Genomic DNA, 26,997 nt, shown 5'->3' on the forward strand with positions numbered 1-26,997 from the left:
AGCAGGTGAACAAAACTAATTTGGCATTATTTATTCTCATCACAAAATTTTAGGTGCTTTATTATTATTATTCCTTTGGGAAAGTCTGACTAAAAAAAGTAAACCCTGTTTCAAATTTAGAAATTCTGAGGAGTGAGACTTGCCAATTTACTCTAGAGATTTATTAAAAAAAAAAAAAGACTTTTGTGGAAAATCACATCCTTGGGATCCCAAAGCATACATTTGGTAATTGTATACTGACCTTAACCCCTTTGATCCTCTCTGGAATATTGCCTCACACATCAGTCCCTGTTCGTGGGCATTTTTAACCTGTTCTGCCCCAGGAGCTCTCTTCTCTTTTCCTTCAAGAATGTACAAGTCTCCCTCAGCGTGAAAATATCTTTCCTCAACCAATCTCCTCTCTAGATACTTCTGCTGCTCTCCTGTTCCCTTCATTAACCAGCCTTCTTGGAAGAATAGTCTATATTGGTTGCTTCATTTCCTCAGAATTTATTCTTTTTATCCCTTTTCAATCTTGGCTCTGCTTCTACCACTTTATTGAAAACTGTTCTCCTTAGGGTCACCAAGAAGATTCTTCAAGAGATTAGGAGGGGTTACTCTTGAAACCTCAGATAGGATGGTAATTGAATCTAGACTTCAGTTGGGGCAATTAAAAGACAACCTAGCTTTTCACTGGGACTTGTCTAGGGGTCATGAAACAATCTGTACTGACCACACCCCACAAAATGAAGGAGGCACTTTTAACTTTCTGAAATGTTATGTCCTCTGATTCAAAGAGAGGTTAAATTTCAAGAGTGTTACCCAGTCAAGTTAAGGTAGCAGAGAAACAATCTGAAATAAATAAGAAATCTGAAAATAGAAATTTCACATATTTTAAGGAAAAAAAATATTATCCCAAAGGTACGTAATTTCAACTGAGAAATGAATGAAAATTAACAACTCTTAAGAATAAGAAATTTTTAATAATTTATATAAAATGTCAAGTAATGAAACAAGGAAAAAATAGAACTAAGTCCAAAGATTTAAAATTTCATTACAAAACTAATATCAAGAGCTTCCCTTGTGGCTCAGTGGTAAAGAATCCACCTGCCAGTGTAGGAGACACGGGTTCAATCCCTGCTCAGGGAACTGAGACCCCACATGCCAAGGAGCAACTAAGTCCATGTGCCACAACTATTGAGCTTGTGCTCTAGAACCTCGGAGCAGGAACTACTGAAGCCCATGCCCTAGAGCCTGAGCTCCACAACAAGAGAAGCCACTGCAATGAGAAGCCCCTGCACCACAACGAGAAGGTAGCCCCTGCTCGCTTCAACAACAGAAAAGCCTGCGCAGCAACAAAGACCCAGAACAGCCAAAAATGAATAAAATAAATAAAATTTAAAAAAACAAATATCAAAGATGAATATTGAAAAAGAAACTATGTAATATAAAGATTATATATATACATATATATGTGTGTGCATATATATATATATAGACAGAGGTTCATAACACTGTAGAGGAGGCAGTGATGTAAACCATCCCCAAGAAAAAGAAATGCAAAAAGGCAAAATGGTTGTCTGAGGAGGCCTTACAAATAGCTGAGGAAAGAAGAGAAGCTAAAGGCAAAAGAGAAAACGAAAGATATACTCATCTGAATGCAGAGTTCCAAAGAATAGGAAGGAGAGAAAAGAAAGCCTTCCTAAAGTGAACAATGCAAAGAAATAGGTGAAAATAATAGAATGGGAAAGACTAGAGATCTCTTCAAGAAAATTAGAGATTCCAGGGAATATTTCATGCAAAGATGGGCACAATAAAGGACAGAAATGGTGTGGACCTAACAGAAACAGAATATATTAAGAAGAGATGGCAAGAATACACAGAACTATACAAAAAAGATGTTAATAACCTAAATAACCATGATGGCGTGGTCACTCACCTAGAGCCAGACATCCTGGAATGTAAAGTCAAGTGGGCCTTAGGAAGCATCACTACGAACAAAGCAAGCGGAGGTGATTGAATTCCAGTTGAGCTATTTTAAATCTTAAAAGATAATGTTAAAGTGCTGCACTCGATATGCCAGCATATTTGGGGAATTCAGCAGTGCCCACAGGACTGGAAAAGGTCAGTTTTCATTCCAGTGTCAAAGAAAGGCAATGCCAAAGAATGTTCAAACTACCGCACAATTGCACTCACTTCACATGCTAGCAAAGTAATGCTCAAAATTCTCCAAGCTAGGCTTCAACAGTACATGAACCGAGAATTTCCAGATATTCAAGCTGGATTTAAAAAAGGCAGAGGAACTAGAGATCAAATTGTCAACATCCGTTGGATCATAGAAAAAGTAAGAGAGTTCCAAAAAACCATCTACTTCTGCCCCCATTGACTATGCTAAAGCCTTTGACTGTGTGGATCACAACAAACTGTGGAAAACTCTTCAAGACATGGGAATACCAGATCACCTTACCTGCCTCCTGAGAAATCTGTATGCAGGTCAAGAAACAACAGTTAGAACCAGACATGGAACAGTGAACTGGTTCCAAACGGGGAAAGGAGCATGTCAGAGCTGTATATTGTTACCTTACTTATTTAACGTATATGCAGAGTACATCATGAGAAATGCTGGGCTGGAGGAAGCACAAGCTGGAGTCAAGATTGCTGGGAGAAATATCAATAACCTCAGATATGCAGATGACACCACTCTTATGGCAGAAAGCAAAGAACTAAGGAGCCTCTAGATGAAAGTGAAAGAGGAGAGTGAAAAAGTTGGCTTAAAACTCAACATTCAGAAAACTAAGATCATGGCATCTGGTCCCATCACTTCATGGCAAATAGATGGGGAAACAATGGAAACCGTGACAATTTGGGGGGGCTCGAAAATCACTGCAGATGGTGACTGCAGCCATGAAATTAAAAGATGCTTGCTCCTTGGAAGAAAAGCTATGACCAACCTAGATAGCATATTAAAAAGCAGAGACATTACTTTGCTGACAAGGGTCTGTCTAGTCAAAGCTATGATTTTTCCAGTAGTCATGTATGGATGTGAGAGTTGAACTATAAAGAAAGCTGAGCACCAAAGAATTGATGTTTTTGAACTGTGGTGTTGGAGAAGACTCTTGAGAGTCCCTTTGACTGCAAGGAGATGCAACCAGTCAATCCTAAAGGAAATCAGCCCTGAATATTCATTGGAAGGACTGATGCTAAAGCTGAACCTCCAGTACTTTGGCCACCTGATGCAACGAGCTGACTCATTAGAAAATCCCCTGGTGCTGAGAAAGATTAAAGGCAGGAGGAGAAGGGGACAACAGAGGTTGAGATGGTTGGATGGCATTACCGACTCAATGCGCATGAGTTTGAGCAAGATCTGGGAGATAGTGAAGGACAGGAAAGCATGGCGTGCTGCAGTCCATGGGGTTGCAAAGAGCCAGACATTACTGAGCGACTGAACAACAACAACATGTTTGTAATGGGCATTGCCAGTGCTTCACACAGGTCTACTCAGATCTATTACCATTTCTGTGAATGGCCTGCCTCTGTAATTCCTCCTCCAGAAACTGCCTTTTCAGCTAATGGAGCCACTCTGCCTGCAGGTGCAAAGAACCAAAACATCTGGAAGTATACAGCTGGATCCCAGGGTGGGCTTTAGCCAACGTCTGTGTATATAAAAATACAGATGCTATCTCTCTCGCTCCCTTTCCCTGAGGTAGGAAAACTCTGCGGTTCAGTTTATGTTCCAGAGATCCTTCAGGGTGAAACTGAGGCTGTTTCTCTTCCAGGTCCAGCCTCCCCACCCCCTTCCTGGCTTCTCTTGGAAGCACTTTTTAAATATACCACTTGTGTAGGAACCTTCACTTCGAGTGTGCCTCTGAAGGAAATCAATCTCAGACAATGTCATCATCGAGTTCCTTCTCAAGAATTCCGAGCCTCGTCTGCATTCAAGAAATTTTGTGCTATGGATTGACTGAGGGAGCCATGGCATGGAGGCTCAATTCTGGACTCTCTTTTCTATATGGAGTTGGTATTGTTTGTTTGTTTCTTTTGCTTATATAGATAATGGGGTACTTTAGTGAGTACATAACTTTTTTCAGAGCCAAGCACCTCCTAATCAATCAGCAAGACAAAGTGACGGGCTTCAAATGACTGATTATCACTATGTGGGTTAAGTGCTGCTAATGGGGCTCATATTGATGGCAGCATCTCTCACTATTGTTTTCAGCTTGCAGAGAATAGACATCACTTACTTTCAAAGATGGCTTTGTCTATTTTTCTGCTTTTTAAAAAAAAATCTCGTTTTTTCTTTTTTTCTAAACCCATATTTAAAATTTTGTCTCAACAAATGATTATATTCCATTCTTGTTTTCTGATTCAGAACCTCAGAATCCATCCCCGCATATACTCCTGCGGGTCTTTGGCAATATAATTTGGCAATATACTGCATTTTTTTGGTGTATAAGCTTTTTATTCATGGGTTTAATTTCACAGTAGTATCTTGGAGCATGCTCTTCTGACAATGGTTATGAGCCTAAGGCATTGATGGTATTGGAAATAGGTTGTGAGAAAATTTATACTACCTTTCAAAGTAACTGCCCTCAGGCAACATACTTACACAATTCTAGGAGGGCAGGAAAATCTCATTAAACACTGGTGGGAAAGTTTTTCTTCCAGTAAGGGATGTTTAGTGACTAAAAGTATTCAAGATGCTCTGAGTTTTCAGAGTTTTCCCATTTGTCCCAATTACAACTGGAATTTCAGTGTCTTAACTTTGAACGAGAGACGTCATACTGACTGAATTCAACGGACATAATTCAAAAGCCACAGGATTAGACCGTATGTCTAATTTTCAGTTTCATCAGCTCTGTAGACATGAGAGCTAATTTTAGGGTAATCATTTTGTCACTCTGACTTTTTGACTCTCTAAGCCTAAACACTTAAAAGCATAAACTTGTCATTTCCATTCTTTCAAACCTCAGCACTTTTAGAAATAGTTGACTCATGCTAAACCTCTTGCATTCTTCAGGTGCATTTTACTGGCAGCAACCATTCATTCTTCCCGTTCCTTGCCTTTAATAGTCACTGTAGTCCAGGTGATCAATGGCACAGATGATAAAATCAGGAATTGCTTCATTACATTATGCACCAGGTACCAGCGTTCTTCTCACCAAGATTAACTGGATCCTCCGAACTTGTACACTCAATCTGCCAGATAATGAATCCCAAATAACCATTTCCTTGAGGGTTCCTTGCACTTCTGATGATACAAAGTATTCTATTGTTAAGAATGTAAGTTTCAAGCAACAACATTCATTCTGCTTAAATTAAGCAGAAAAGGCTTTATTTATTTATTAAGGATACTAGATAGCTTTTACATTCATTAAGAAGGCTAGAAGAAGAAACAGGCTAACCTCACCAGAATGTTACCTATAGTCTATTACCAACTTCTGAACTCCTTTAAAAACAGGCCCAAGGGAAAAACTGCTTATGGCACTGCCAATTCCACAATCACTAGGAAAAAAGAAAGAAAAAAAAATGCTGCTCTTCAGAGCCTGTCCTTACTTAATCACTTCCAAACTGGAGACTCATGTGGATGCAAATGATTGCCACTGTCTGGTTTTTAATTGGTATACTGTATTTAGGCTGTTTATATTTAACATAACTTTTGATATGTTAGGGATTTTTTTCAAGTTTTATTATTTGCTGTCTTTTTTTCATCCTTCTTCTTTTTTTCATTATCTTCCTGTGAGTTACCTGAAGACTTTTGAGGACTCCATCTGGATTTACTTTAGTGTTAATTAACATATGATTTGTATAATTTTTTAAGTTGTTGCCCTTGATAGCGTGTATACACATAACTTACCATAACCTACTATTACTAACATGTTACTCCTCTGAGGGGAGTATATGAGACTTACTTCCACATAGGTTCCTACATTCTCCCAACTTTTAAAATGTAATTGTCTCAAGTATTTCCTCTATATTCATTGAGCACCATATCATATACTGTTATAGTTTTTACTTCAATCAAGTATGATTTTAAAAACTCATGACTCAAGACTCAAGTAATATAGTCTATTATATCAAACCTTCCTTTTACCCATTCCAGTGTTCTTTCTGTTCTGAAATTTCGAGTCTTCAGTTACAATGTGCTTTCTTTTCAGAGAACTCCTTATAGCCATTTTTTACAGGTGGGTTTCTTAGAAACAAATTCTGTTTTGTTTTGTTTTTTTTTATTAGGGTCCCCATACCCCCTTCATTCACCTTTTTGTAGCTAGCCTTTTTTCAGCTTTAGTGAAGTATAATGATAAAATTGTAAAATATTTAAAGCGAACAATGTATGATTTGATAGATGTATACGTTGTGAAAAATTCTCACAATTGAGTTGCAATTCTCAATTGGAAAAAACCTTTCAGTACTTTAAAAATGTTGTACCGCTTCCTCTGGCCTCCATGGTTTTTGATGAAAAATCTACTGTCATTTGAATTGCTTTTCTCCGAAGGTAAAGTGTCATTTCTCTCTGGATGCTTTCAAAATATTTTCTTTGTATTTACTTCGCAGAAGTTGAATTATGATATGTTTTGGTATGAAATTCTTTGTTTTTATTTTACCTGGGGTTCATTCAACTTCTTGAATCTGTGTATTTCACCAAGTTTTAGAGGTTTTCAGCCATTATTTCTTTGAATACTTAAGTTGCATTTTCTCTTGCTAGAAATTGTGTGATCCAAGTAGTAGCTCTTTTGAATTGTCCCAGCAGTCTGTAAATTTATTTTTTGTTTAGTCTTTCTTCTCTTTTCTGTTCAACATAAATTCTCTTGTTCTACCCTCAGGTACAATGATTCTAGCCTCTTTGAAGAGGCTAGTAACTGAGCCCATTAAGTAAGTTTTTATTTCTGATATTACATTCTTCAGTTCTATACTTTTCATTTCTTTTTTTAAAGTAATTTATTTTTTTGCTGAGATTGTCTGTCTTTTCATTTGTTCCAACAAAATTTATAATAGCTTGTTGAAGCATTTTATAATGGTTGCTTTAAAATTCTTGTCAGATGATTCCAATAGCTGATTATTTTTAGTATTGGAATCTATTGATCATTGTTTCTCATTCATGTGATTTTCCTGGTACGATGAGTGATTTCATATTGTATCCGGGCTATGCTGGGTACTACTTAATCTTCTATTAGAAACTAATCTCCTGGTGAGTTATAGCCCAAGAGTTGGCTGAATGTGTACATTCACCTTCCTCCTGGGCTTCACTGACACGACCCAGACAAAAAAGAGGAGCACTGACTCACACTGCCTCGTCTGTCACGCCAGAATTCTCTATCTAGTGAAGATGTCTTTTAGGAATTAAGGTGAATAAAAATAGTCTCCAGTGAAGGAAGACTAAGAGAAATTGGGAGTAGTCAATGGACTTGTTCTAAAAGAATTGCTAAAGGAAGCTCTTCAGACAGAAGGGAAATGATTCCAGAAGGAAATGTTAAACGTTTGGAAAGAAGGAAGGGCAATTAAACCCATGGAGGAAGTTACACAGAAGCTGGGGTTGTGGGGGCAATAAGAGACAGTGGAGCCACGCAAAGTGCAGGCCAGCAATAAGACTGTGAAACCTGGGGAGACAGGCTGAGGGCATGAGCCAGCAGGCTTTGCAGGTAAGACTGCAGGTAATGAAGAAGGTTGGGCGAGTACACAGAGATAAAGACCAGCAGGCTTTCTGGCCAAGGACACAGTGGTGTTGGCGGCACTGTGTGGAGGTGGAGGGTGAGCCAACATAGCAGAGAGACTGGTTACATTGGAAAAAATAAGTAAATTACTTAAGCAAATTAATAAAGATACTGAGAATGATAGGAACCAAGTTTCTGATGTTGAAGCCTATATTAACAAACTCAGAAAAGGAGAAAATTAGAAAACCATGAAAGCCAGAAAAGTGGATTATAGTTGAAGGTATTAATGTGAATTCATTGTTTTATAATATATACAAATGAGTATAAAGTAGTTATAGAAGTATGAATGTAAATTATACTCATGTGTTTATATAAATATACACATAATGTATTTCCTAGCTCTGTCTGCTAAGAAAGACTAGAGGGAATGACCCATCAGTAGCAATGGACACTACCAGAAAGGGCCCTAATCTTGATTTCTAGTAACTTATTCTCCACTAAAGGAACCAGAACTTCTTGGAGAAATAACTAATTCCAGGGCTGAAGATGGAGGAGAAAGTGAGCCTGGATTATCTTTTTGTGCCGGAAGACTAGTCAATGAGCAGGATACACCAGAAGGACTCAGGCATCGACTGGAGAGGATTCACTGGCCGAGTACAAGAAAATTTGAGCATCAGAATAAATAAAGATAAGGAAAAGGTTTCAATGCCATAAATAAATAAATAAATCCATGAGCTCACAGTCATAAATTTTAAAAAATTGCATAGAGTACCTTCTAGGACAAAAGAAAACATGACTAACAGTGAGCTTTATTAAATCCCTTGGGAGGAAACCTCCATTAGTGTAGTGCAGTCACTCAGTCATGTCCAACTCTTTACGACCCAATGGACTGTAGCCCACCAGGCTTCTCTGTCCATGGAATTCTCCAGGGAAGAATACTGGAATGGATTGCCATTTCCTTCTCCAGGGGATCTTCCTGACCCAGGGATTGAACCTGGGTCTCCAGCATTGCATGCAGATTCTTTACCATCTGAGCCACAAGAGAAGCCGAAACCTCCATTAGAGGCACGTAAGTTCTTTTCCATAAGTTTTTAAACCTCCATTAAAGGCATATAAAAACTTATGGAGAAGAACTTCCTGAGGTTTCCAGAGCTGAGATAAACTTTTATATCTTAGATTTGAAGTTGGCAAAATGTGACAAATACATTCCATTTATCATTCTTTAATATATATGAATTTTATAGAGAAAGAAAATTCAGCTCTTTAGGAAGCTGATTTTGTGGATTTTTTTTAGTTTTCTGTTTTCTGCTTTTTATTATTTCCTTTCTTCCACTTGCCTTGGATTTATTTTCTTGTTTTTCTAGGTTCCTGAGCTGGGAGTTTAGATTATTGCTTTGAGATTTTCCTCTTTTCTAATATATACCTTTAGTGCTATAAATTTCTCTCTCAGCAATGCTTTAGCTGCATCCAACAAATTGATAGATACAGAAATTTTTTAAAAATTTAGATCAGTATGCTTCTTGATCTCCCTCACTTGTTGTTTGGTTTCCAAGTGTTGTGAACTTTTCATGGTATTGTTCTGTAATTGATTGCTAGTTTGATTCCGTTATATCAGAGAACGCCATCTGTGTGATTTTGATTCTTTTAAGATTGTTGAGCTGTGTCTATGGCCTAGGATATGGTGGGTCTTGATTAATGCCCTATTAATATTTTAAAAGAATGTGTACTTTGTTCTTGCTGGGTAGAGTGTCTTACAATTGTGAATTCAATGTTGTTTGTTGATAGTATTGTTTATTTATTTTATATACTTGCTGCTTTTCTGCCTAGATGTTCTATTATTTCTTAAGAGTGGGATATTGACATCTCCAGCTCTCTAAGTGTGAATTTGTCTATTTTTCCTTCCGTTTTTATCAGTCCTCTCACTCTACTCATTTTGCAGTTCTGATGTTTGGAGCCTCTACCTTTAGAATTGTTATGTCTTCTTAGTGGATTGACCTTTTTATTATTATGTAATGTCCCTGGAAATTTTTTTCACTTTTAAGTCTACGTGATATGATATCAATATAGTCACTCTTTCTTTTCACTAATGTTTAAATAAGATATCTTTTTCCATCCTTTTACTTTATATTTTCCTATAGTAGTATAATTGAAATCGGTTTTGTAGACAGCCTATATTGAGTCATGATTTTTAATCCACCCTGCCAATCTCTGTCTTTTAGTTAATATATTTAGACAGTCTACATTTAATGTAATTATTGATATATTAGGGTTTACATTTTCCATTTTATTTCTTGTTTTCTGTTTTTCTTTTCCATTTTATTCCTGCTGTCCTGTGTGTTACCTAAACTTTAAAAAATGACTTTATTTTTATTTATCTGCAGTGGTTTTAAGTGTATATATTTGTAATTTTAGTGGTTGCACTATGTTTTATACTACACATGCATAACTTATACAGTATAATGGTATCAGCATTTTATTCATTTGAGTGAAGTGTAGTAACCTTGAAGTGAAGCGAAGTGCTAGTCGCTCAGTCGTGTCCAACTTTTTGCAACCCCATGGACTGTAGCCCACCAGGCTCCTCTGCCCATGGAGTTCTCCAGGCAAGAGTGGGTAGCCACTCTGTTCTCTAGGGGATCTTCCCAACCCAGGGATTGAGCCCAGGTCACCTGCATTGCAGGCAGATTCTTTTACTGACTGAGTCACCAGGGAAGTAAACTTATCTTCCTTTAACTCCCCTTGCTTTCCACCATTTGTAATATAATTGCCTTAACTATTTCCTCTATACAGAAGGAGAACCACATCATGCAATTATTATAATTTTAATTTGAACTATCAAATCTAATTTTAAAAAATCAAGGGGAGGAGAAAAGTCTATTGAATTTGTTTATGTATTTATTTTTCCATTGTTCTTTTTTCCTTGCTTATGTCCTAGGCTTTCTTCTTTTATCATTTCATTTTTATTGCAACAACTTCCCTTAGTCATTGTTTTTGGGTAGGTCTGCTGGCAAAAAAAATTCTTTAGTTTCCCTTCATCTTAGAATGTCTTGATTTCCCTTTTTTTCCTAAAGGATATTTTCACTGGACAAAGAATCCTGGGTTAACAGATCTCTTCCTTCAGCGTGTGTGTGTGTGTGTGTGTGTGTGTGTGCGCGCGCGCGTGCGCACACACGCACGCTCAGTTTCTCAGTTGTGTCCAACTCTTTGCGACCCCATGGGCTGTAGACTGCCAGGCTTCTCTGTGCGTTGGATACACTCAAGTAGCTTGACATTTCTTCCTCCATGGGATCATCCCAACCCAGGTATCAAACCTGTGTCTCCTGCATTGGCAGGTGGATTCTTTACCTTTGAGTCACCTGGGAAGCCCTTCCTTTAGTACTTAAACAATATTGTGCCTCTTTCTTCTAGCTTCCATGGCTCCTAATGAGAATCCACTGTCAATTGAATCATTTTTCTTCTAGAGGTGAGGTATCATTTTTCTGTCTGCTTTCAAGATATTTTGTCTTTAGTTTTCAGAGGTTTGATTATAATGTGTCTTGGTATGAAATTCCTTGGGCTTATACTTTTAGGCATTTACTTACCTTCTTAAATTTGTAGGCTTATGTCTTTTGCCAAACTTGGGAAACATTCAGCCATTATTTCTTTGAATACTTCTCAAGATCTACCTTCTTCTCTCCATATGTGATTCCAGTGACATAAACGTTAGATCTTCATCTCTTTCCATGGATAGCTTAGGCTCTGTTCATTTGTTTGTTTCAGTCTGTATTTCCTCTGGTTTAGACTGGGTAATTTCTATTCTGTCTTCAAGCACACCAGTTCTTTCCCCTGACCTTTTCATTCTGCTAAATTTATTCAGTGAAAGTTTACTGAATATTCAGTTAATGTTTCTTTCAGTTGTAAAATTTTCATTTGCTTTTTCTTTCTCCTCTTCTTCCTCCTCATTGTTTTCTTTTATTGTTAACGCTTTCTGTTTCTTTCTGAGTCTTTCTATTTTTTTATTTTGTTTCAAGCATGTTTTTAATTGTTCACTGAAGCCTTTTTATAGTGTCTCATTTAAAAATCATTGCCAGATAATTCCAGTATCTTTGACATCTTGGTGGCACTATCTGTTGATTTTCTTTTCTTGTTCATGTTAGGATTTCCTGATTCTAGCTATGACAGTGATTTTTAGTTGTATCCTGGACATTTTGGGTATCATGTTAGGATATTCTGGATCTTATTTAAATCTTCTATTGTAGCAGACCTCCTATGGCACTGTGTGAGAAGAGGGCGAGGCAGTGTAATTACTGCTAGGTGGAGGTGGAAGTTCAATTCCCTGGTCAGTCTCCATTGTTACTACAGTGAGGAGGCTTACCTCATTGCTGGATGGGTGTGGAATTTCACTCTTCACTAGGCTTCTGCTGGCATCACTGTAGCAGTAGGGAAAGAGATGCCTCATTACCATTCAGATGGTATGGAAGTCTAGGCTCACCATATGCTCTCTACTGATAGGAGATTGTTGAGAGCTGGAAGAAGTGAAAATCCAAGCTCTGCATTGGCTTTCTCTGATATCATTCCAGGGGTAGAATGGTGGATATTTTATGTGTACTGGGAGTGTTTGTTTCTTGTTACAGTGGGGTGATGAGAGTTGAAGTCTAGGCTTTCTGCTCAACCTTTAATGATGTGTATGGATCACAGTTTTTCTCATGGTGTTAGACTAGAATAAGGCAGTTATTATCTCAGAATTTGCTGTCTCATTGGGCTTCTACTTTCCTGGTCTTTTGGCAACAGAAAGCAGGCTTTCCTTAGGGCTGTTTTGTTTATATCTATTGGTATTTCCAGGCTGGAGGCCTCTCTAGCACCCAGTCCAGACGTATGAGGCAAAAATAAAACACAGTGAACTGAATTTTGTGTTTTTCTTGGGTGTCACTTCTCCCTACTTTGCAGAGTCCCCCTTTGTTTCATTAACATATGATGTTCAGGGGTTTTAGTTGTAACAAGAAAACAATGGAATAAGTGTTGTCCAGACCTGGAAGTCCTACTTGTAAATGCTCTTTTGAATTTCTATTTTTGTATACATTTTACACTAATCATATAACATTAATATAAGTATACACATATTAAGTTACAAGTAAGTATGCAACCACGTATATAGAAGGTACATGCTCAGGTTTTACTAATGGAGTACATAGCCAAATTCAGATTGCAGACCACTGGTGGAATGAAAGCACTGTGGCATGAAAGCACTCTTTCCTTGGCCCTTCTACTAACTTACACGATCTAGAGTATTCCTTTTTGATCTCTAAAATGAAGCAATTGAGTAAAGTTAAAGTTGCTCAGTCGTGTCTGACTCTTTGTGACCCCATGGACTATACAATCCATGGAATTCTCCAGGCCAGAATACTGGAGTGGGTAGCCATTCCCTTCTCCAGGGGATCTTCCCAACCTAGGGATCGAACCCAGGTCTCCCACATTGCTGGTGGATTCTTTTTACTAGTTGAGCCATAAGGGAAGCCCAATTAGGTAAGATGGTCTATAATACCACTTCTACTTCTAAAACTCTTCAAATAAGACCCAGCTAGTATCACTTCTAAAAGATGTAAAATACCACATGAAAATTGTTTCCCTTTTTTATATTTTATTTAAAGCACTTTTTAAATTCTGAAAAGTATTTATTCCCTCAAGGATAAATTTTATCCAACTTGTAATTACACTAATAATTAAGATTGATATCAAACCCAGCAAAATTAATTTTCTTAAAAAGAGTCTATTATTCCATTCAGTAGGTTGTCTTTTGTTTCGTGGATGGTTAACTTTGCTGTGAGAAAGCTTTAAGGTTTAATTACGTCCCATTTGTTTATTTTTGCTTTTATTTCCTTTGCTTTTGGAGAAGAAATCCCCCCCCAAAATTGCTGTGATTTATGTCAAGGACTGTCCTGCCTATTTTTTGCTAATTTTATAGTATCCAGTCTTACCTTTAGATCTTCAATCCATTTTGAGTTTATTTTTGTATATGGTATTAGAGAATGTTCTAATTTCATTCTTTTGTATATAGCTGTCCAGTTTTCCCAGCACTGCTTATTGAAGGGACTATCTTTTCTCCATTGTATATTCTTGCCTCCTTTATTATAGATAAATTAACCACAAGTATCACACTGTTTGGTGATTGTAGCTTTTTAGTACAATCTGAAGACAGCATGATTCCTCCAGCTTCTGATATTTGCAAATGATATGATTGATAAGGGATTAATATCCAACATATATAAACCGCTCATACAACTCAACATCAAAAAACTAAACAAGCTGATTTACAGTGGACAGAAGAATTGAATAGACATTTTTCCAAAGAGGAAATGCTAGTAGCTAACAGCCACATGAACAGATCATGAACTCAGCATCGCTAATCATCAGGAAAGTGCAAATCAAAACCTCACACTGGTCAAAATGGCAATCACCAAAGAAACACAAATAACAAACGTTGGCAAGGATGTAAAGCAAAGGGAACCCTCTGGTACACTGTTGTGCATGTATGCACAGTAGCTTCAGTTGTATACAACTCTTCACAGCCCCATGAACTGTAGCCCACCAGGCTCCTCTGTCCAGGGATTCTCCAGGCAAGAATACTGGAGTGGGTTGCCCTCCTCCAGGGGATCTTCCCAAGCCAGGGATTGAACCTGCATCTCTTATGTCTTCTGCATTGGCAGACAGGTTATTTACAAGTAGCGCTACCTGGGAAGTCCCATACACTATTGGTGGAAATATAAATTGGTGCAGCCACTGTGGAAAGGAGTATGGAGAGTTCTCAAAAACCTAAAAATGGAACTACCATATGACCCAGTAATTCCATTCCTTGCTGTGTATGTGGGGGAGAAAAACCCCACTAATTCAAAAGGATCCATGCACCCCAGAGTTCCTAACAGCATTATTAACGATTGCTTTGGTGTGAAATCAACCTAAGCATTCATTGACAGATGAATGGATAAAGAAGATATGGTATAGAGTGGAATATATATAATGGAATTCTACTCAGTGATAAAAAGAATGAAATTCTGCCATTTGCAGCACCATGGATGGACTTGGAGGAAGAGAGCTACTGTATGATATCACTTATATGTGGTATCTAAAAAATACAACAAGCTAGTGAATAAGAAAAAAAAAAAGAAGCAGACTCACAGATACAGAAAACAAACTGAAATTACCAATGGGGAGAGAAATGGAAGAGGGGCAATATGGAGGTAGGGGAAAACAGAGTTACTATGGGATTACATTAAATCATGTGTGTGAAACCTTTGAAAATTGTTAAGCACTGTAGAATTTAGAGTCTCTCATTCAACTAAAAAAAGAGAAAAAAATAAAGAGTCTATTATCCTAATTATCTGTGAATTGTTAAGTTCAGGGTTATATTATCTTATTAAGTAATTTCATATTTTTCCTTGACATTTTTCAGTAACATGCTCCCCTCCCACACTTTTCTGATGAAACTAAAAAGGTCAAACAACAGAAAGAGAGGCTATTGTACTGTATGTCTAGTGGTCCAAAAAAAGAGACCTTTGTTTTTTGGCTCTGTATGTATACATGAAATATATTCATTCTATCCTAATGTATTATATGTGAGTGTGTTAGTTTGCTAGGGCTAGCATAGCATAATACTGTAGACTGGATGGCTTAAGCAATATACATTTATTTTCTCACACTTACAGAGCTAGGTGGCTGTTCTCTTGCTACCACTTCACATGGTGGTCCCTCTGGGCGTGAATGCTCTGTAGATCTTTCTATTTAGGACTCTTCTTGTTAGGACTCCAGTCTGATTGGATTAGAGGCTTCCCTAAAGGCTTAATTTTTAACTGTAAGGCCCTACCTCTAAATGCAACCACATCCTGAGGTCCTGGAGGTTAGGGCTTCAATATAGGGATTTTAGTGGGACATAATTCACCCCATAACAACTACATTCACCATTCTGCCATGAAAAAGTAAATTCTTTAAGATTTTGAGATTATGCCCAGAAGGACTATTTTGTAATGACCATAGTTTTAGTTTTGCTAATACAATACAGTGGAATGTATGTGTATGTGTATGTGACATATTTATTCCAAAGAAGCAAGCTTTCCTCAGACTGTTTCAAGGCTGTGGGCTGTCAAAGTGCTCCACAAACATTCAGTTTAACAGTGACTAAGAACATAGGTCAGTTAGAGATACTGTACTGACATAATTTGGGGATGAGGAAGCAAATTTTATAGGTCCAGTAGAATAATGTTGCTTAATTATTGTTTTAACTAAAAACTAGATTATTTAACCAATTTTGTCATTACCCAATAATCCATGATTTTGTTATCTTGAAAATGGGATTGGATTGTTAAAATAGAAATTAAAAAAAAAAAACCAGTTTTACTAGGTTAAAGAAATCAATTTTAAACATCCTTTATTCCATCAGCTTTTGAATCATGTGCTTATAATTTTAAAAGCACTTTACTTTAGCATTAAGAAAATTAGATTGGCACTTATATTTCTAGCCAATTAACAAAAAGTATGGTTAGAAAGTAGCAAAGCAAATACTTTACAATTTCACTTGTCAATGATATTTCATGAAGTTAATTAAATTCTGTCATAATAAAATACAGTAAAAAATATATATTCTATCACTTACTTTCTAAATATAGCATACATCACTGTTTTGATTTCTGACAGCAGAACTAATGTTCTCCTGAGGTGTCAAATTTGATTTGAATATTCAACTTAAAAACCTACCAAGTGTCTTGCTAATTTTAAAGAAATGGTTTTTCAGATTTTATATCAGCTTAATATATTTCACCATTATGAATTCTTTGAAATTTTGTGCATTTTTAAATGATTCTATTTTAAAAGACTCTAGATATAATCCTTGTTAGCAGAACCAATACCTCCCACAATTTATTAATCTTATTTATACATTTTTCCTGCAGATATTAAATTTGTGAATATCTTTATTGCCCAAGTAGTAGTACTATTATTCACATTTTTAAATGTCCTAGGAAAAACAAAAATAAAGTAAATGTCACAACAGCAAGTCACAAAACTTATTCTAGAATACTCTGCAGCTATCCCAAATGATGTTTCTGAAGAATATTTAATGACTTCAGAAAAATATGTTGGTATATTAAATTTGAAATCAGATTAACAAACAACTACTTTTAATATTACTTTATATACATACTCACATAGGAGAAATAGAAGATTAACATTAACTGAGTTAGTAGCTGATAGATAATTTTTATTGAGATTTTTCTTCTTTCCAAACTTTCTAGCACATATTGCTTTTATAATCTCCAAAAAACAATGCATGTTATTCCACATTAGAAGCATAGCTAAAGTAGTTGATTTTGGGAGAAGCTAGGCCATTAGATTATGCAATTCATTTTATTTATTTTGAGCCATTTCAAACTCAAGTTATTGATTCCTTCAATAAACAATTATTAAACTGTTACCAAGTATCAGCATTTATTCTGTATCAGTTTTAATAATTGGCTCTGGAAATACCCACAGGTATAAGATGCAAGTTAAAATGTGGTAGATGCTAGAGTAATAGCCCTGAGAAAATGCTATGAGCATATCAGGCCAGGGGAGCTAACTATGTCAGACTAGATCACAAGAAATAGAATTTATCTGAATCTCATTAACTGAGTGCCGTGAGGAAATGTCTGTTTGATGTAGAGTTGGTTTCTGTGACTTGAGCTTTTGAGCAGAGTGGATATAAAAGACTATTATCTTGAAAAAAATTTGCAAAATTTCTAATCTTCTGATTGTAGTTGAACAGTTTTATTCAAAAAAAGCACAATAACAAACATTTGCTATCTTTGGGTGCTAAGGGATAGAAGGGTAGGTAAAACAAAGAGTCTTGCCCTTGAAGCTCAGATTCTAAATCAAGTGTTTTTCTATGTCTTATGTAATATAAACACGTGATAAAATTTTTGTTTAAAATCAGACAGTAAGAATTAGAAAATACATTACTTTCCTTCTTTTGTAGTGACTGTGAGGAGGGTGAGGGCTAAATGCTTCAGCAGAAATCATGGATATTAGTTGAGATTTTTGCACTGAGTGCTCAGTTACTCAGTCGTGTCCAACTCTTTGTGATTCCATGGACTGTAGCCCACAAGGCTCCTCTTTCCATGGGATTTTCCTGGCAAGAATACTGTAGTGGGTTGCCATTTTCTCCTCCAGGGGATCTTCCCTATCCAGAGAGAGAACCTGTGTCTCTTGTGTCTCCTGCATTGCAAGCAGATTCTTTACTGGTGAGCTAACCAGGGAAACCCCATATTTACACTGCTTTACTTTAATATAAATGTTTCTAATGATTAAAATGGCTTTTTTTTTTTTTGAAAAGATGCAGGTGATATGTCACAAGTTAACACCATATAAATCCATTTATCATTCCATTATGAAGTATTTAAATTTGTATATAAAAACAAAGAAAATATTGGTTAAAGAAATAAAGGTTAAAATGAATCTTCCTCATAGGTGACTTAAATCATTCTATTTCTCTAAAGAAAGTGAAAGTGTTAGTCACTCAGTTGTTTTTGACTCTTTGCGACCCCATGGACTTCAGCCCACCAGGCTTCTCTGTCCATGGAATTCTCCAGGCAAGAATACTGGAGTGGATTGCCATTTCCTCCTCCAGGGGATCTTCCTGACCCAGGGATGAAACCTGGGTCTCCTGCACTGCAGGCAGATTCTTTACTGCCTGAACCACCAGGGAAGCTCCTAAGCAAGTAAAATTTATTTCAGTAACTAATTTTTTAAAAAATTCAACTTGCAAGGTTAGATATAGTTGAATATGTACTAATAAAGAGAAGAGAAAGATACGCTGGGTGGTGATAGGACTGCAGTGACATGGACAAACCAACAATCATTCACATCTCATTGTCTGTACTTCTTGACTTTGGCATTCAACCAGGGCAGCAAAGTGTAAAAGTTAAGATATTCTAGAATGCTCTTCATTTATTTAAAAGAGTAAGTACATAATTCTTTTCTTGAATACATTCTGAAATAAGTCAAAAACATAATGATTTTTTTCAGTTTATGAGGACTTCAATTTTCTTTAGTCTGGATGACAAACTTATTGAACAAAACAAAATATACTTATAAAAATATATAAAATCATATGAAGAATTTATATATTTAAAATAAATACAAAATATTTAATTCAAGAAGTAAATATTCTAATTTGAGCTGTATGAGGTAGAGATTTTTACTTCAATTATATGTGAGATCAAATGTGTAAATTCAGTTTAAAAATAGTAAAGTGTGGGTAAGAAGTTTACTGTGGTTGCAATAATATGATTTTTTATGATATTATGTTTGAGGATAAGAAATAATAAAATATAGCTTTAATTGCATATAAATGACCTAATTTAAATTATGCAGGCTTTTATCTTAGTGGAATATGAATTTTATAGTAATAAATGAATTTTATAAATAAAGTCATTTAAAATTTTTCTAAGCCAAGAAAAGCAAATTATTTTTTTTCTCAAACTATTAAAACTATTTTTCCTGGTTATGTCACGAAGAAAAAAACCTGCCAAATTCTTTCCCTTAAAGAGTTTATTTTCCAAATAAAGCATTAGAAACCACACACAAGAAATTTCAGCTCAAAAAATATTTTTTTCCAGGAAGGAACCCAAACAGCAACTTTGGATTAATTGTACCTCCTTTACTCTTTCTTATTAGTTTTTCAGGATTTAGTCAGTGCTTTATAAAAAATACAGAATAACAGCATGTAATGCTCACAAAATAACATGTACTAAACAGAGTAAGTTATGGAATAGTATCAACTGATGGGATGTATTTGATATTCATGGTTATAAAATATGTGGCTATGAAAACTTGTAAGATCCAGTAAGGATGGAGGAAGAGTTTATATCCCTAGAACCAATGGGTCTTGAAAAATAAGATTAGAAGAATTGCACCTTTATATATTTTTTTGAAATGCTGCTACTAATGGTTTCTGAATTTGACTGTTGGATCGACGTGATGAAAGCTGACGTGCACAATTAGAGTTGGCAACTGTAAGCAATAGCCTTCTGAGTATACTGAAGTCCAAGGAAAAAGTGTTTCACTCTGTTTTCTACAGGAGACTTCAGCAAATTTTGTAATACCTTGGAGCTAGTAGATTTTAGTTCTCATTAGAACAGCCGAGTCAAAGTTATTACTGTCCAGGAAGGAATGATGTTTAGGGAATCAAGTCTAGCAAAAGAACATAGATTTAAATAGAAATATTTGTAAATGCAGGTATTTTGCACGTGTGCAAGATATAAAACATTCAACATTTTGGACAAAAAAATTTTAAAGTTCACTCATGACTTTAAACAGAGAGATATAGATAAAAAAATAAAAAACTTGAAGCTAAATCTTGGAAGCTGGATCTATTTTTTCTAGCCCACTGATGAATATAAAAACAAATAAAAATGTCCTCCAATAGGTGAGACAATTGATATTTTAGAAAAAATAGGTCTAGAAATCAGTACATGTACTCAGCTCCCAGATTGATTAAATTTCTTATAGAGCAAAATTATAGAGTAATAATGGAAAATAAAAACTACACATGAATAATTTTTCTGATCTCAGATTACGGAGAGCCTTTCTAAGCAATATACACAAAGGCAGAAAAAGAAAAAACATTTATGAAGCAGCTTGAAAGATACAACCCCATGAAAAATTAAAAGGTGAGTGACAAAAAGCATTTGCCTTTATGTATAACAAAGGAAGCTATCTGCCCAGGTGGCACTAGTGGTAAAGAACCAGCCTGCCAGCGCAGGGGATGTAAGAGACATGGGTTTTCCCTGTCATTGCCAGAAGTCTGTTATTCCAGGAATGTTAGCCATGATTCAAAAAATAAAATCTAAAATTCGTGAATATATTTTATGTAAATAGCTATTCACTCTCTACATACTTTTTTACTTTCTCAAAGTTCAAATACCCAGAAGAGATTAAAGCCACTGAATTTTTTCAAACTCTTGAAGAAGTTTTCTGTATATAATTTCACAATCACCAGAGATGCCTGGATGTAATTTCACAGTCACCAGAGATACACATCAGGTTTCTTTCAGATATTAGCTATTGTTCATTCTCTTGTCATTCAGCAAAAATGGGGAGCAGCTGGCAAACTGTCAGATCTCAGGTGCCTACTATAGAAATTGCAATGACCAACTCCATGGGAATTTTCTGCCTGTTATGTGGGACCTCCAGTGGTTCTGAGACTCTTTTTCTTCTTGTTTCTCTTTATTGACTCTCTTGCATTCAGTAATTTACCAGCTTCTTAGAAGTGATTCTAATTCTCCAGAATTAAAATTCCTTAGAATTCTCTCCCCTGCCCCTGTTTTTCTTCTCAGTTACTTCCAACATCCTTCAAACTATTGAGGAATCAGAGTAGAGGAAACAAGTTATTGTTCCACAGCTTTCTTCCTATGTAGGACATCTAAGTTCCTGCCTCATATAACAGATGACTGCCTTAAGCCCTCCCTCTCTGGTGATCTCATCTAATCTCACTTTGAAACATCTCCACATTAATGATTTTCAAGTGTATTTCTGACCATCTTCTCTTTCCTGAACTCTACACTCAAATACTCAACTGTAGCTGTTATTTCTAAGTTGAATACCTAGTGGCATCTCCAATTCAACACAGTCAAAGCAGAAATCTTATTTCTCCCCAAACTTGCTTCCGCCCTGTCTTCTCTGTATCAGTTATCAGCACCACCATTAGGCTAATTGCTCAGAAATCTAGGAGTCTTTCACAACTCTTCTGTTCTCTTACTTCCCATAAACCTCTGATTCATCATTAAGACCTTCAGTTCTGCCTCCAAATTAGATCCTGCATCTTTACATTTTTTAGTATCTGAACTTAATGACCATAGTCATCCAAGCCATATATGTCTTGAGACTGGACAACCACTAATATCCAACCTGGCGTCTCTGCTTTGACTGTTTTCTCCTATACACAGTGCCAGAGAGTAATTTTTTTTTTTAATGCTAATTAAATCTTACCATTCCCTGCTTTAAAATCTTCCAGTGGTTGGACAGTGCACTGAGAATAGAATGAAAACTCTTTACAATGGGCTTTCAAGACGTTTTTTGATCTGGCTTCAACCACGTCTCTGACCTCATCTCAGGTACTTGCCCCTCTTTTCCTGTGCCTTGAAAATGCTAAGTACATTCTTGTGTTAGTTCCTTTACACCAGCTGTTTCCTATGCCTAGTTCGTAGTTCCCCCTGATCTTCTTAAGGGCCTTTTCTGTCATTCAGGTTTTGGCTCCAAGTCAAGCAAAACTAGCTTTTTGTAAGGCCTTGTAAACTGACCAGCAGACTTTTTTTTCTGGTAATAGGAAATTGTGGGAATATTGACTTTATTCAGACTTTAAAAGAAAATGAAATACATTTTCTGACATTAAAAAACAACAGAGAACCAAAAGGCATAGCATTAAGAATAATTTCACTCTTCTCCTTGTTGTTCAGTCACTAAATTGTGTCCAACACTTTTGAGACCCCATGGGCTGTAGCCCACCAGGCTTTTCTATCCATGGGATTTCCCAAGCAAGAATACTGGAGTGAGTTGCCATTTCCTTCTGCAGGGTATCTTCCTGACCCAGGGATAGAAGGTGAATCTCCTGCATTGACAGGCCAATTCTTTACTGCTGAGCCACTGGGAAAGCCCATGCTTCTCCTAGCTTAGCTGAATCTGGTATATTAGGGAAATTGCTTCCATAATGGCTCAAGTGGTAAAGAATCCACCTGCAATGCAGGAGATGTGGGTTTAACCCCTGGATGAGGAAGATTCCCTGGATGAGGAAATGGCTACTCACTCTAGTATTCTTGCCTGGAGAACCAGTGAGCAGAGGAGCCCGGCAGGCTAAGTCCATGGGGTCGCAAAGAGTCGGACACGACGAGAGCGTGTGATGGATGGATGGATGGAGGGATGGATGGATAGATGAAGTGAACCACTTTTTAAGTAAGTAAATAGGGAAATTGCCAACACACATGTAGACCTTCTCACACCATCAAATCCAGAGAGAAAAAAATTCAGGTCTCTTCTAGAGCAGTGAGCAAAAATGTCTTTGAGGACATTCAGGTCTCCATTACTGACCCTGGGAAAGAGGCTTGAAGAGAATATCACCTTGAAATGTCACGTCCTGAGTCAGAAACAGAGGTCAAGACATAAACAATGTAACAGTACAAAATAAAACACACATTATTAGTTTGCGTGTGTATGCGGATGCGTGGGTGCTTGTGCCGTATAAGGGGAAGGACTGCTGCTGCTGCTGCTAAGTCGCGTCAGTCGTGTCCGACTCTGTGCGAGACTGTGCCGTGTGCGACTCTGTGCCGACCCCATAGACGGCAGCCCACCAGGCTCCCCCGTCCCTGGGATTCTCCAGGCAAGAGTACTGGAGTGGGTTGCCATTTCCTTCTCCAGGGCATGAAAGTGAAAAGTGAAAGTCGAGTCGCTCAGTCGTGTCCGACTCAGTGACCCCATGGACTGCAGCCCGCCAGGCTCCTCCGTTCATGGGATTTTCCAGGCAAGAGTACTGGAGTGGGGTGCCATTGCCTTCTCTAGGGAAATAGAAAAGCGGGCTACATAATTTGCCTGGCCCCCGGACTTCCCTGGTGGCGCAGTGGTAAAGAATCTGCCTGCAATGCAGTAGATCTGGGTTTGATCTCTGGGTGGGGAAGATCCCCTGGAGAAGGAAATGACTACCCACTCCAGTATTCTTGCCTGGAGAATTCCAAGGATAGAGGAGCCTGGCAGGCTACAGTCCATGGGATTGCAAAGATTCGGAAACGACTGAACGACTAACACACTGCAAAATGAAACAAACAAAAAACCATTAAGTATTGCAAGGTGGTGACAGGCAGCAGATCATTGTGGAGGCCTTTCAAAGGTCGAGGCCCTGTGCCCCTGCACCATCACTCACCCTGTGCAGTGTGCGAAGCATGCCCTGGTGGGGAGAGAAGGGTGGAATTCATCTCCAAACACCCTTCCCACCTCCCCACCCCCGCCAAAACTACAACAAAGGCAACAACAGGAAACAGCTATCAAAACTAAAGCCGATGGTGCCCAACCTAGATGGTGGCGCTAGTGATGGTGCCCAACCTAGATGGTAGCGGCGCTGGGAGCATCACTGCTATATATAAAGCTGACTTTACAGTGAAGGAACGGATTCTGAGGACTTTGGGGGGGGGTGGGGGTGGGTAGAAGCTTCAGACACAAAGAATAAGGGTGAGGGACAGAGACTGCATGAGACCTTCCTCTTTTTAAAAAAAGTAGACAATGAATGCCTTCTCTTTCAAAAGAGAACTTATTCTGAGTTTAGCGACTTATGTCTGGTGCCTTGGGAGCTGCGGTTGAATGTGTGGGGTTGGATATCAGGGTGTGTCAGTGTCAAAAAAAAGTAAAGACAGGTTAAATATATTTCCGTGGGTTGGCTTCCTAACCTTTTTGGCAACGAACCCAAGGGTTCCTGGAAGGACCCGGGATGTAAGTGGGTTTCCGAGGACCCTCTATTTTCATCCTCCTTCCGAAAGTAAGACCCACGGAGAACCGCAGAGCTTGGCATTCTTGAGTTTAGCACAGGCCACCTCACGGGTAGAAGTGCGTCGTCCTCGGACATTTGGATGAGGTGGCGAGGACTGTGGGGACCGTGAAGCTCCTGGTCCCGGGCAGAGGGCTGTAGGAAGGGCGCCCCGTCCCCTCCGTCCGCAGTCGGGCAGCCGGGCCAGCGGAGAGAGCGGGGTCCGGGAAGGAGGGAGGGCAGGGTCGAACCACGCTCGCGAAGGCGGCCCCACGCCTTGCTGCTCAGTCCTGCCCGGGCCAGGGGAGGCTCAGGCCCAGGGAACCTCGGGCGGAGGGGGCGGCCACCGGGCACACTGCGGCCAGTGCGGCCGCGCGGCCGCGGCTCTTGCGGCTCCGGCGCCCGCCGGGTGGTGGCTCCGCAGTGCCCGCCCCTCGCTCCCCTACCCCGCCCCTCGCGCCCCCTTCCCCGCCCCCGCCCGGCGCCCGGGCCTCGCAGACCCGCCGCCCGGTCCCTCCGCGCGCACCGCAGCTGCTGCTCCTCCGCGCGGCGGCGCCTCCCCCGCGCGCCGCCCGCGCTCCCGGCGGCGCAGCCCTCCCGCCTCGGCCATTTTCCCTCCACCCCTCCCCTCCCGATCCTCATCCCTTCGCCCTTCCCCCCGCGCGGGGACTTTTCCGGAAAGTTTTTATTTTCCGCCTCGACTCTTGAAGAAAGAAGCTCCCGGCTCGGCGGCAGCAAAACTTTTCAGCTGCCGGGCCCCGCGGCCCTCGGCGCTCCTGGCCGAGCGATGAGCGCCCCTCCGGTCCTGCGGCCGCCCAGCCCGCTGCTGCCCGTGGCGGCGGCAGCGGCGGCGGCGGCGGCCGCGCTGGTCCCGGGGTCCGGGCCGGGGTCCGGGCCGGGGCCCGCGCCGTTCCTGACTCCCGTCGCGGCCCCGGCCGGGGGCATCTCCTTCCATCTGCAGATCGGCCTGAGCCGCGAGCCGGTGCTGCTGCTGCAGGACTCGTCCGGGGACTACAGCCTGGCGCACGTCCGCGAGATGGCTTGCTCTATCGTCGACCAGAAGGTAAGGCGCCGCGCGACTCCGAGCCCGGCGCCTCCCCGCCGCGCCGGGGACGCTGCCCTCCGGCCGCCCCTCGCCGCGCCAACTTTCCGGCTCCGGGGGCTCGGCCGCCAGCCAGCCTAGCCGGCGCTCTGGAAGGGTCCTACACCGGAGGTTGGACGCCCGCATCCGAGGCTCTGCACTTCGTGTTGTCCAGTCCTCCCCTTGCCCCAACCTCTTCTATTCCCGATTTCTCTCCAGTCTGCATCCTCCTCCCCCAATTCCATCCGTTTCAGGACATTTCCAGGTATCTTCTATTTTCTGGTCGCACCTCTCTCTCCCACTAAAGACTTCCCGGCTCTCTCCTCTCTTCGTTCTGGACCCTGGACCAGCACATTCCTGGCGCCGAAATCCTCCTTCCTGCACTAGTTTCCCCGGGGACACGCTCAGCACGATTTCAGCACCACTCCCTTCCCCTTCGGGCCCCTCTCCCAGCTCAGATTGATGCTGAGGAGTTCCTGGAATGATCTAGAGAGGTGGAATTTCTCACCTGTCAAATACGCTTTTAAGAGAGAATGATTGACTCGGCCAGCTGTGAAAACAAATGACCAGACCACAGCTCCCCACCTCGTGATCTAATATTCCCAACTCTGTGAACATGGGCGCAATTTTTTCAATGATAAATCTGAAAGTTGCAACCTTCTGGATTTTGATTCCCAGGGCACTGATAGTGGCGCTTTGAAGCCAGGACATAGGCATGTGAATGGGAGTGATCCTGTCCAGGAGCACCCCAAGCTGGCTGTGCCCCTAAGTTTGAGGCTGTGGGACTTTGGACAGCGGCCACCAAAGGCAGGTTGGGAAAAGGGCCATTATCCTGGACCATGCCGCCCAGGGAGGAGACCTAGCTCGCCCATCGCTGTTTATAGTGCAATTCTGAATTTCAGGTTGTTTCTGTGGCGGTCCAGAGGGGAGTTGCATGGAAGAGGGTGATAAGAGTGTAAAGGAAAGGGGACCGTGGCGCCAGTCTTCTTAGTGTAAACAGCAAGGGTTTCTGGGTGGAGACAGAGGTCTCTAAAGGTGCTGAATTTCAACCCTGAAGGACTGACTGGTACTTGCCTTATAAAGGTCCCTTGAATAATCATGAAAGCTTTCTTTAAACTATTTGGAACGGAATTTGCTAAACCTGTGTGTTGTAAATTGTAGCACTGAGCTCAGAAATATTAGGAAAAATCCCTAGGGAGAAATCACTAGTCTAAATGTTGTAAAAGTTCTGGAGGCCAGACTAAGTTAACAGTGACTGCAAGGAGTTTTTGTTTATTGAACAGAGTGACATTTTATAATACGTGCGACTCTTAGTTTTTTGCAGCTTCCACGTAAATGGCAGATACTGTCTAATTCTGTTTTAAGTCATATCGTATGCCTTCTCCTCATCAATACTGTGGAGTGTCTGTTTCAGGTTAACAGGAGACTTCTCCTGGGCACTGAAAGCCTTCCCTTAGTGGAAGTTGCAGTCTACAACAATTTCCTTTGGGGTGCAAGCCAGTTTATTAAAGGACAATACTGAATAAGCACATGAAGAACCTAAGATAAAGTTTCTTAAAGAGCTAATGTGATTGTATAGAATTTTAGCTGAAAGTGAGTGAGTTACAGATAATATTCATTGGGTCAAATTAATATGGACAGACTATCTTTGAACGATTTTAAAGGGCATGCCTGTGCACACACCCACATACACACACATTCACACATGCATATAGCCACACCTTGATGGAATTTAGGATGGGGAGAAATATGCATGTTTCAAGAGATTTGAGACTAGAAAT

General features: G+C 39.5%; 1 protein-coding gene and 1 long non-coding RNA gene across 10 annotated transcripts in view; one reads left to right on the plus strand and one right to left on the minus strand.

Moving 5' to 3' along the window:
• Positions 1–26,997, plus strand: part of PRKD1 (protein kinase D1) — a 773,210-nt gene that overhangs the window by 413,972 nt on the left and 332,241 nt on the right. For 7 of the 9 annotated variants that reach the window (XR_014070758.1, XR_014070757.1, XR_014070759.1 and 4 more), the window contains exon 1: positions 24,835–25,198. Coding sequence is in view for 5 of the 9 variants with exons in the window: in XM_081548071.1 (XP_081404197.1) it covers positions 24,923–25,198 (276 nt within the window). In the remaining 4 variants the exon portion in view is untranslated. Of the gene's footprint in view, positions 1–24,834; positions 25,199–26,997 lie in introns of those variants that run through there. The other 2 variants (XM_081548073.1, XM_081548075.1) reach the window with 1 other exon arrangement.
• LOC145528889 (uncharacterized) lies at positions 20,837–24,494 on the minus strand. The gene is made up of 2 exons (XR_014070767.1): positions 23,378–24,494; positions 20,837–23,102 (listed from the first exon to the last, which is right to left on the minus strand). It is a non-coding gene; the product is annotated as an uncharacterized LOC145528889 (long non-coding RNA).

This window comes from Giraffa tippelskirchi, chromosome 12, assembly GCF_054371585.1.
Source record: "Giraffa tippelskirchi isolate mGirTip1 chromosome 12, T2T-mGirTip1v1.2.pri, whole genome shotgun sequence".
Taxonomy (NCBI): Eukaryota; Metazoa; Chordata; class Mammalia; order Artiodactyla; family Giraffidae; genus Giraffa; species Giraffa tippelskirchi.